Source organism: Perna viridis, chromosome 3 (assembly GCF_037379345.1).
Source record: "Perna viridis isolate PV_CMFRI_1.1 ecotype Kerala chromosome 3, ASM3737934v1, whole genome shotgun sequence".
NCBI classification, from domain to species: Eukaryota; Metazoa; Mollusca; class Bivalvia; order Mytilida; family Mytilidae; genus Perna; species Perna viridis.
In genome coordinates, this window is record NC_142447.1 from 52,434,039 (window position 1) to 52,446,670 (window position 12,632).

The 12,632-nt window shown below is 36.7% G+C and overlaps 1 protein-coding gene across 2 annotated transcripts in view; it reads right to left on the minus strand.

Moving 5' to 3' along the window:
• Positions 1-9,810, minus strand: part of LOC148622852 (regulator of G protein signaling 9-binding protein-like) — an 18,506-nt gene extending 8,696 nt beyond the window's left edge. For both annotated transcript variants that reach the window (XM_088573110.1, XM_088573108.1), the window contains exon 1: positions 8,107-9,810. In XM_088573110.1, coding sequence (XP_088429236.1) covers positions 8,107-8,226 — 120 coding nt within the window. In that variant the 5' untranslated portion in view covers positions 8,227-9,810. The remainder of the gene's footprint in view (positions 1-8,106) is intronic.
• Positions 9,811-12,632: the final 2,822 nt, after the last annotated feature.

The following is a 12,632-nucleotide window of genomic DNA, read 5'->3' on the forward strand; positions in this document are numbered from 1 at the left end:
TTGTCTGACCTCTTGTATCAATTGTGGGTTCATATATAGTGAGGGCTGTACAGGTTTTATGTTTTTTCCGTGAAATGAACTTTGCACCTGTCTTTAGCGGATTAAACTTCACCAGCTATTTTCTTGACCATGACCGTGTGAGTTTTGTCAATGTTTCTTCCAAAAATCTCCTAAAAGGCACGAAGATCATTTACTTGGGTCACCTACAAAGAGTTTAATAGAAGTACTGATGTCCTTCACAATATCGTTCAAAAAGATAATAATCAAGAGAGGCAAAAAAATCGTTCCCAGTGGCACCCCGGTATCCAACTTAGTTTTTCCTATCAGAACATAGCCGATTCACAACGACTCGTTGTTCTCTTCTCTCTAGATAGTTTTAACCACCCTAACATCTCCCCACTATATTACTTTGAAATTCCTGTGCCAAGTCAAAAACGTAGTGATAAATTTCATCATTCATCATTTTTTTTCAGTATGTATATTCTTTATCTCCCTTCTCGGTATATGATTGTTTTTAAATTTTGTTACTTATCATAATGATTCCCCCTTGTCTGCATCCGTTAAAATACGGTGAATATAAACTCTTACATTAAATTTAAATTTATCGAAAGTTATATACAGGCTGTTTAAGAGTTGCGTGATTTTTACAGTTAGCAATTTGGATATGGGAATGTCATTTCAACGCATCAGTCATTCAAAAGTTCTGCGAATGAAATCATGAACTCGTCGATGTCGCGTGGTTTCATTCTGAAATCAGTATATCATCATAAATGGCGTGAGCGTTTTTCGATCTATAGATTAAACTAAATGATTTATAAATTATCGACAGTATGGCTTAGTTATACTACCTCAAGCCTTCATTTCAAATAATATTCTCCGACATCAAATTTTAAACCAAGTGATCGCGAACCTTTGCACTTCAGATCCAAAGTTTAAACACCGATTTCTACAACATCTTTTTTTTTCTGCATCAATATTTTTCGCATCATTATTGTAGTTGTATGATCTTTCTATTCCACATTTACTATGTAACATGTTAGAGGTTCTATGAACAAGGATGATTGTACTGCCCCTCCCCCCCAAGGACGCTGAGGGCAATTACAGCCATTGAGTCCATTATCAATTAGTAATCCAGGTAAGAATAACGCAGAATGTCAGCCTAAATATTTTTATTTTTGATATATTTTGTTTAAAATGTTATAGTATACATGCAGAAATTAACATGTGGCTTTTCATATAACCCCTGCTCATAAGAGATATAAATTATAAAGAACGTACTAAAGAATTCAACATCAAGGGAGATAATTCTGTAAATGACAATGAAACACAATAGAAACTATTGAATTTTCAGTATGAGTTATCTTCTCAGATTAGAATGAATGGTTATACATTTCATCAAAACAACTTAGTTACAAAAAAAATGTTTAGCCTTTTTTGGGGTGTATCTAGATATTACAGAATTTGCATGATTCTTACAGTTGACTGTTACTTAATGCGAAAAGTAGGTAACAGGGCCTCTTTCAAAAATGCAACTTATTGACATCTTTAAGTTATTTTCAAACCGACTTCATTATACGTCTTTTCCTCGTCTGTTCAAACAAATATTTATAGGGTGGCGCCTTAAGTACAAAGTGAAGTGTGCATTTAGCACACGAGCAAAGGTATGAACTTAAGAAACTACAAAAAATCTTTTTGTTGGAAATGAAGTGACAAGTACCTTTTTCCGAAGTAGTCAGTATAGTTTCGCTTTTTACCCATTGACCTTAAAGACGCTCTACTATGGAAACGCAAGTCACCTGATCGCAATTTTGTTTCTCGATTGGCCAAATACTGATAACTTAGTGGTGTTCGAAAAAACTATATCGAAAATTGAAATTGTATGCATATGTTATTTTCTTGAATGAAATGTAGAAAATTTTAAGTAGAAAGAACAACATTTTAAGTGAAAAGAACAACATTTTAAGTAAAAAGAACAAAATTTTACTGCGTCGGCTATCCTTTTTTTTAAAGGTAGTACTCATTTTTAATTACTAGTACACCATAACGGCACTGTAATGTTGCTTTGTTTTTAAAGTCGTAATGCAAGGTTGCAATTTCGTCCTGATCTGATGTTGAAATTTCCGAGGCTCTTAATTACCACTTTTAAAAATTGCTGGTTTATATAGAATGGGAATTCTATCCATATAAGTTGGTTAATAATAACCGGTTATTTAAGATACACTTGAAATTAAACAGGATAAATAAGGAAGAATATTGACCTAGTATTAAAAAGAAGCAGAACAAAACCAAAAATAAAGAAAAAGCAAAATACAAACAACAAACAACAAAAAGTAACATGCAGGCCAAAAGTAATTTTTAAAAATGACACAATATGCACAAATGCTCAAAAATGTAATATAGTTCCAATACCCACACAATGTTTCGTTCTATGGGGACGTGCCACATCTGGTAGTGTAGCTGATCTAACGTGTACCCGATCATGAATACAGGAGCATACTTTAAGGATAGAGGGTAAGAAAAATACCAAATAGTGTACACATACGTAAACTATCATATTTTCATATTATTCAAAATCTGGTAAAATTTGTGTACTTTGTCCTCAGTAAAAGGTATAGTAATGGTTTGTTTGTTTGTTGGGGTTTAACGTCTGACCAGCAATATTTCAGCTATATTCAGACAATGAACATGAAATGAAAAAAAAGGATGGGTCACAAGGATAATAAGGTCGACAAATTTTGATTGCCACTGGAAAAGGGGGGATGGGTAAGGTCGGGCAATTTAGCCTCCAGTGGCGGAGCGCAAAGGTTCCTACTCCTATCGAATACCACAGCAGGGTTCTTTAACGTGCGAGGAACATGACATCTTTCCAAACACGGTGCACCACTATGGTTTGCGGTCAGGTTTTCCGTATTATAGTATTATAGCCTGACAACCCCAGCATGTAACACGCCAGGGGTACCCCATTCCACCACCTGGGGCACACATCCCAGTTGCTCTGTGGGCAGAGCGCCTAGCCCCCGGCAAGGTTTCTGAGCACTATTTAGTCGCCTTATACAAGCTTAGCGCTGCTGCAGGCCTATTCTTTTAACACCTGGACCTGCACGGGGCTATAGTAATGGAGTGACCAAGTATTTTTATTTGGCTTTCACAATACATTTAGAACATTCATTTTGAAAACTGACTTATGTGTACTAATTAAACGACTTTTTGTTTTGTTTTGTTTTGTTTTTTTTTTCAGTTCGTATAATAAATACCTTCCGAAGCCATTAATTTTCCCAAAACGTGACCCTTGTGAATTGCGGGGACATTAAAAAATAAAACGAGATTTCAAATGGGTCTCAAAATATCCAAAAGTCACAACATGAGGTCTATTTATCTTATGCCCTCTATCCAATTATCACGACCGGTCGGATTTTCCGATAGTATAACACATCTTATTATTGATTAGCTAGTTTAAACCTATTTTATTCGGGAAGAGAAATCAGTACATGACAAAAACCCATGATTGAAAGAATCTGTGGAAACAAGTGTCCACTTTTACAAGTCCGTCTCCACATTTCGAAGAGTTCCATTCCATTAAAAGATGAATACTTGAAATATGTTCGGGCGGCCTCAACAAAGTTCAAACATGTAATATTCAGTTCAAACTTGAAAAAATTAACATGTCCACTTAAATATAATCATCCTCTGCCTTTAAATTATCGGTATAAATTATATATAGATTCATACAGGAATATACTGAGTTCATGTAGACTTGGAAGATATCACACACATCACATCAAGACGTGTTAATATGACAAATAACTAAGGTACGATACTTTTAATCAGTCTGGCGACAGTTTTATAATGTTCATATACATTTACAAGTAACACTGCTTTGTATAAAAAAATAAACAAAGACAAAAAAAAACAAAAAACAAAAAACCAAAAAAAAAATAATAATTATAATAAAAAACACCCTATTTCCATGTGGACTACGGATACCTATGCCATATCAGAACAAACTATTATTCACACAGTATCCCCCTCTGAAATGGGTATTGTTTGATAATGTCAAATGTAAAAATGAAGTCATGAAACACCCACCAATAAATCACAGCATACTATTCAAATTCATGGTAAATACAAGAAATGTCTGTCTAGTGTAATACATATAAATAATGGTTTATTGGAAATACAACGTTGTAAGTTGTATATATAAATCTTTATTCAATCAATTTTGAATTCATCCAGCATATGATCATTGGAACCTTATCTGATATTTATAAGAGACGAACACCAGCTGATGTCTTTGGGAATATAACACAATTAGACTGTATTATCATGGGAGACTTACAATCATAAGCCATTAAGCATACATACAAATGGTTGTGACAAAAACTATTGCTCCAAACTTGAGACATTCTTGTAACAACTTGCTGATTTACGTGTGTCTTTCATGATTTCATTTTCCATCGCTAAAGTTCTGCAATTCGTGCCATAAATATGTCTCCGAATGCCATAACTTATTATAAACAAGAAGAATTAACAATACCTAAAGTACAAACGAGGTAAAGACCAAATGGACAAGAAATGAAAAACAAATAAACAACAAAACACAGAAACTACACACACAAAACATATCCTACCCGTTGTGAACGTATAGGTACCTTAAAAGGCAGAGTAGTGTTTTGTTTCTAGTAAGACACTAAAAGTATAACTCGTTAAAGTTCAAGTCTTATGATTTGAAGGAGAAAACTCTTCTTCGCGGCAGCAGCTGTTGCATGTTCCTACATAAGGGAAAGGTTAATTGGCATTTGGGAAGACAAAGTCGTATCTATCAGAGTTTTCAGGAAAAGTTCCAAGCCTATTTTGTCGAGCTGAACATCAAGATGAGATCTGCATGGGATAGATGAAACGGAGATGGGCATCTAATATACGATTATTTGGTGATAAATCATCATTTAAATAGCGGAAGCTGAAATGGAAGTACTAGCTGTGCCAATTATGTGCATTTCTTTTGTTTGAGTCAGCTTCGGATGAAGACTGTCATAAAGTCACAAAAGAGGACAGAACAAGATTTGTAGGTGTAGTTGCACAATCGATACCGATCGAAATGCATTTTTCTGATTATGCATTATATTTACAAAACTGAACAAATAACTTTTATATCAAAATATTAAAACTACATATAGTAAATGATAACCTCAATTCTAGTGAAATAATTCCGTCAATTGTATTGAGAATGTAACGGTTTTAAACGTATCCGTATTATCCTGCTTAATTGGTTGATTGATTGATTTGATTGTTGGGGTTTAACGCCCGAGCAGCAATATTTCAGCTATATTCAGGCGATGAACATGAAGTGGATGATAAAATGAACATGAAATGATGATGAAATGAAAAATGGGATGGGACACAACGATAAAGGGATCGACAAATTTTGATTGCCACTGGAAATAGGGAGAAGTGGGTAGGGTCGGGCAATTTAGCCTCCGGGAGAATACCACAATAGGGTTCTTTAATGTGCGAGGAACGTGAGTGCACCACTATGGTTTGCGGTCAGGTTTTCTGTATTATAGCCTGACAACACCAACATGTTACCCCATTCTACCACCTGGGGCACACAAACCAGTTGCTCTTTGGGCAGAGCGCCCTAGCCCCAGGCTAGGGGTCTGAGCACTATTTAGTCGCCTCTTACGACAAGCTTAGCGCTGCTGTGGGACTATTCTTTTGACACCCGGACCCGCACGGGGCCTGCTTAATTGGAAAAATATTCCTAAACATGAAAGGTTTTGTACTCTCTGTGAAAATGGTATAGGTGATAAATTTTATGTGTTATTTATATGTCAAAGTGAAGTAGTTGTCAGTTTGAGAAATAGATTTTTACCAGATTACTATATCAATATCCAAGTTTAGTTAAAATGGAAGGTTTGCTATCAAGTTGTAACAATGAGGTTTACAAATGACTTTGTATTTTTATAAAATGAATAGCTGCATTATTTTGAAACCGTGCATAATTATGTCTATTGTTATTGTGAATACTATATTATTATTTCATTACGTTGAATGTATTATGTTATGTGTATATATGACAATACTCTCATGTTACATATTCATTATTGAAATCTTGAAAATCTTGAAATCTTAATTAGACTTGCAAGTACGCGTTACCTTTAATGTACAAATAAAATCAGATCTTACTACCTTCACTCAAAGGGGCTCTAATGGAAGAGTAATCTAGGGAACCAAGGTTATAGGAAGCAATGAATCATCACTTACAGCGTGGTCTCTAGACAGTTTCAGTCAATTACTATTAAAATATGATGTTTTAGAAGGCTAACATCTTGTGTAAAGATCTTCTGATAGAAATACTCTAAGAATAAATGACTACTGAAAGTATTAAGATATATATACCCAGAGAAACATTAAGTTTGTTTGTTTGTTTGTTGGGGTTTAACGTCCGACCAGCAATATTTCAGCTATATTCAGACAATGAACATGAAATGGATGATAAAATGAACATGAAATGAAAATAAAAAAGGATGGGTCACAAGGATAATAGGGTCGACAAATTTTGATTGCCACTAGAAAAAAGGGGGGATTGGTAAGGTCGGGCAAGTTAGCCTCCTGTGGCGGAGCGCAAAGGTTCCTACTCCTATCGAATACCACAGCAGGGTTCTTTAGCGTGCGAGAAACGTGGCATCTTTCCCAACACGGTGCACCACTATGGTTTGCGGTCAGGTTTTCCGTATTATAGCCTGACAACCCCAGCATGTAACACGCCAGGGGTACCCCATTCCACCACCTGGGGCACACATCCCAGTTGCTCTGTGGACAGAGAGCCTAGCCCCCGGCTAGGTTTCTGAGCACTATTTAGTCGCTGCTGCAGGCCTACTTTTTTAACACCCGGACCTGCACGGGGTGAGAAACATTAAGAGAGAGACGAGGAGATAATAGGTTTGTACATATATGTACATCATTCTACAGTAAAATATACTGTTGTTACTGCTCTGTATAAATAAAATGATACCAGATAATACCTTGTGGCTATTTAATTAGTCTATTATTGTAATTGTTTTCGGTAAACAGGTTGCAAAGCTATGGTATGCTGGTGGCATATTAAAGAACTAATAATTACAAATGCCGTTTCATTTTCGAAGGGCTCTTGATTACCATTTTACCATTATTTGTTATATAAAGTCAGTCGACGGTAAAAAGAAACTATTACATCATGTAACAATACACATGTTCGGTTAGTGCGATCGTACTTTACATCTTGTTTGAAAATAGTACAGGTGTCAAATTATAACGTACTTTCATCCAACAGACAACCTTAGGTTATCACTTACTGTGAAAGTTTTATTGTTCGTGGAGTACCAATTTTTCGTGGATTTCGTGGGTAGGCCAAACCACGAATTTTGGTTCCCAGCGAAAAGGAGATGTCCATTGATGAGTATACTGAAAACCTCTAAACCACGAATTCAAGAATCCTCGAACTTGTGTTTCTTCCCTAATCCACGAAAATTGGTATCCACGAATCAAAGTACTTTCACAGTAGTTTTTTCAATTATGATACTCTGTCTGAAAATGTGTTAGATATATAATGTTAGAAACAGGGTATGAACAAAAAAGTTCACAGTCTTTAACTCGGAGAGATTATTTTACATACAAAACTTTTAATATAGCATTATTAAAAAAAGAATTAAAAAAAAAGTATTTACTGGGTTTGACAGACATACGACAGGCGTTCAAGTGGTAGTAAGTTTGTTGGCAATGTAAAGATTAGGAATCTGACAAGATGTAAGGTAAATTTATTTCAGAAAGGCACCAGATAGTTTCTCCTATGAGCCAAGACGTTAAACGAGGAGGCCTGGTACGCACAAATACAATTTTACTCATGAAGTCCAAGTCCATTATTGAAATCGAACTTCATTTCGAAATTTAAATCAAATTTTAAGAAAATTGCAATGGAATGAAGACAAAAGATATAATATGATTGTTCATCAATGATTAAAGAAATCACAAACACATAGACCAAATTAGGTGTTATCTCTTTACATGTGTTCGATAATTGTAGTATTACAAGTTACTTAATGTGACATCTTGAAATATATATAAACTTACTTTTGTGCATTCTTGTTTGACTGCAGGGTCACACTTTTCTGTAACCGATGGTTTAACCTGAGAGAAGTGGGTCAGTTGTACGTTAGTAGAATCTTCACAGTTCGTAAGCCGTGAACTCATTATAGACTGTCATAACGGACCCAGAGAGTTCAAATCCAGTCTCCCGTACAACCATTGATAAGTTCCATTCTGTAACTTAGCATCCCTTGTACAGTAAACATTGAATGAAAACAAAAAAACCTTCAAGTTAAAATCATTGACTGATTTCTGTTACAATGTTTCCTTGTAAGTCATATCATATACATCTTTCACAGGCTCTGAGAACAAGATGAGTTGATTAAATTTCTGATAAATTACCAAATGATGAGCATGAAACAATACTGTATAATGTATCGACTGGTGTTAATCCATTAAAAGACTAATTACTTAAAATTACACGCAACTGCTCAACACACACACTACGTTGCCATCGAGTGAGCCGGGTGTGCTTGGTTACGATACATTATAATGCTATAACTGATGTTAAGTGTATAATTTAATACTTCACTACGGTAAACTTATGTTTATCAGAAGTTTTCACAGAACTATCAATCAGATATTCTATATACACCTGATTTTGCTGAAGATTTCTCAGGCTATATCGATATTTCTAGTTCGAATTTATTAACTTTTTACAAGTGAGCCGTATGTAATCGTGATTCTCAATGGTCGCTTTCTGCAAATCATATAATAGGGCATTGTTTGCAAAGGGACTTTGTTTACTATGTATACATAAAGTACCATACACTGCAATTAAGGCCGGCGTTAATAGCTTGTATAATTGTAATTTACCAATAAGGGCGACATATTAGCAGGTATGACATCAGTTTTATCCTAAAGCTAGATTAAACTATATTTTAGAAGGATTCGTATATGACGATAATATCCGGATAACATATTGCGTTTCTTTCTCGAGGATTTAAAATGCAATTTACATGTTACTGTTTCACAACCACACGGAGTCCAGATCAATAATTCACAGACGACGAACATGAAATTTCCTTGTTTACTGCGGTAGTTCTTTGGCATGCAAAAAAAGCTGACTGATGCACAAAACAATTACAGCATCTGTTGATCGATATGGACAGGTCGTCTACCAATGCATATCATAATGCTGACGGTAATTGTATGAAAAGATTCTGAATCTTTAAACTTTCTATCACCTGGGTTATTATGTGTGTTTATTCGGTAGAATAATGATTTTGATATGAAGCGCGTCGTTCCATGATCAATAAACAATCAGGTGCAATCACCATGGTTACAGAGTACAGACCATAAATACCTACTGTTTACGAAGTTCGATCAATTTTGTTATCCACGCAATTTCATTTAATTCATAATTTGAGTTTACATGATTAGCTAAATTAGTAAAGGCTTACCTGGATTTTATATTACGTAAAATAATAAGCACACAACTTGAAAATTGTTTTCCGAATCATGCTTGAGGAAATAACATTTTTATGCAAATGATAACTACAGTTTACTATTACAGTTTTTTTCATTTTGCGTAGCATAAAGAAAGAAGAAACCTAGCTCATTTGTCACGGTAACGAATACAGAATCCATCCACAACTACACACTTAAGTTTTTAAGATTTACTTGCCATACAAAAGTCGGATTATGAGAAAACTGAAAAAAAAACTTGATATAGTACAGTACTGTCCTCAAAATCAGTCACTGACAATATCAAAAATTTCACTTCCAGTTACTCCTTCATTAATTAGAATATGTTTGATACGGACCTAATGTCTTTGATCATTATATAATTACTCTCATCATTTGGTCCATTTTAGAGATAAAAAGAAAAAAAAATTATCCGTGATCAAAATTCGTCATTCACTTTTGCAGGTTGTGTGAACACAGTTTAACTAGACTAGACTGACAATTGTCGCAATCACAGCCAATCATATATCCGAACATATAGCGTTGTATATTTTGGTTGGTCAGCATAACGAGTCAGTTTCGTTGAGTATAACATTGGAGGTCTACTCACGTCATGTTACTGGTATCCGGGAGAATCATGCCTTAGAGAATGGTATCTATGAATTACAATTAGAAAACAATTGTATATTAACATGATATTTAGAAAAAAATTTATAACGTTAAGTTTACGATATGAGCAATGGTGGTTCGCTTATATCATACAAATAATTCAAACATTTGTTTTAAGGTACATGAATGCAATAACAAAAAATGTCAACTTTCGGTGCTTCCTGTTGCTTAAATGATTAAGATGACAAAAAGAATATCGACATTTACACATAAACTGATTAAATAGGCCTACTTGTATTTCACTGACAGCTGCAGTTCGAGCCAAATCGTTAAACTGGGACCACTCAAAACGATCGGAATGAGCTTAGAATTAGTTCATTAGGAATACAGAGTCGCTCCGAGCCATCTTATACTTATACCTGTTCATGACAACAAGGAATTAATAAGAAGTGTAAACATTTTTTTTTTTTTCATAAACGTTGGAAAGTACCCTTAAATTTTCCTATAATTAAATTTTCTGTGCACTTGTACGGACTATTGCCCCGTGCAGGTCTGGGTGTTAAAAGAATAGGCCTGCAGCAGCGCTAAGCTTGTCGTAAAAGGCGACTAAATAGTGCGCAGAAACCTAGCCGGGGGCTAGGCGCTCTGCCCACAGTTTGTTTGTTTATTGGGGTTTAACGTCCGACCAGCAATATTTCAGCTATATTCAGACGATGAACATGAAATGGATGATAAAATGAACATGAAATGAAAAAAAAAAGGATGGGTCACAAGGATAATAGGGTCGACAAATTTTGATTGCCACTGCAAAAAGGGGGGATGGGTAAGGTCGGGCAATTTAGCCTCCTGTGGCGGAGCGCAAAGGTTCCTACTCCTATCGAATACCACAGCAGGGTTCTTTAACGTGCGAGGAACGTGGCATCTTTCCCAACACGGTGCACCACTATGGCTTGCGGTCAGGTTTTCCGTATTATAGCCTAACAACCCCAGCATGTAACACGCCAGGGGTACCCCATTGCACCACCTGGGGCACACATCCCAGTTGCTCCGTGTATTTTTTTAAATATTTCATGAGACCATGTGCCGTGTGTAGATAATTGATGCCCCGTGCAGGTCCGGGTGTTAAAAGAATAGGCCTGCAGCAGCGCTAAGCTTGTCGTATAAGGCGACTAAATAGTGCTCAGAAACCTAGCCGGAGGCTAGGCGCTCTGCCCACAGAGCAACTGGGATGTGTGCCCCAGGTGGTGGAATGGGTTACCCCTGGCGTGTTACATGCTGGGGTTGTCAGGCTATAATACGGAAAACCTGACCGCAAACCATAGTGGTGCACCGTGTTGGGAAAGATGCCACGTTCCTCGCACGTTAAAGAACCCTGCTGTGGTATTCGATAGGAGTAGGAACCTTTGCGCTCCGCCACAGGAGGCTAAATTGCCCGACCTTACCCTTCCCCCTTTTTCCAGTGGCAATCAAAATTTGTCGACCCTATTTTCCTTGTGACCCATCCTTTCTTTTTTTCATTTCATGTTCATTTTATCATCCATTTCATGTTCATTGTCTGAATATGGCTGAAATATTGCTGCTCGGACGTTAAACCCTAACAAACAAACAAACAAACAAGATAATTGATAGTTACATTGTATCCAGTAGTTATAGTTGTTGATAATTGCCGTCAAAATTTATTTTATCAATTATAAATACTTATTCTTGAGATAAATGCATTGGATATTTCAGCTATATTCAGACGATGATAAAATGAACATGAAATAAAAAAAAAGGATGGGACACAAGGATGATAGGGTCGACAAATTTTGATTGCCACTGGAAAAAGGAGGGATGGGTAAGGTCGGGCAATTTAGCCTCCTGTGGCGGAGCGCAAAGGTTCCTACTCCTATCGAATACCACAGCAGGGTTCTTTAACGTGCGAGGAACGTGGCATCTTTCCCAACACGGTGCACCACTATGGTTTGCGGTCAGGTTTTCCGTATTATAGCCTGACAACCCCAGCATGTAACACGCCAGGGGTACCCCATTCCACCACCTGGGGCACACATCCCAGTTGCTCTGTGGGCAGAGCGCCTAGCCCCCGACTAGGTTTCTGATCACTATTTAGTCGCCTTATACAAGCTTAGCGCTGCTGTAGGCCTATTCTTTTAACACCCGGACCTGCACGGGGTGGTAGGGTGGGGTAATTTAGCCTCCTGTGGCGGAGCCTAATGGTTCATACTTCGACAGAATACCAAAGAAGGATTCTTTTACGTGCGAGGAACGTGGCATTTTTTTTCAACACGTTGCACCACTATTGTTTGCGATCAGGTTTTCCGTATCATGGCCCGACGACCCCATTCCATCACCTGGGGCACACAACCCAGTTGCTTTGTGGACAGAGCGCCCTAGCCCCAGACCAGGGTTCTGAGCACCATTTAGTCGCCTCTTACGACAAGCTTAGAGCTGTTGCGGGCTTATTCTTTTAATACCAGGACCTGCACGGCGCTAAA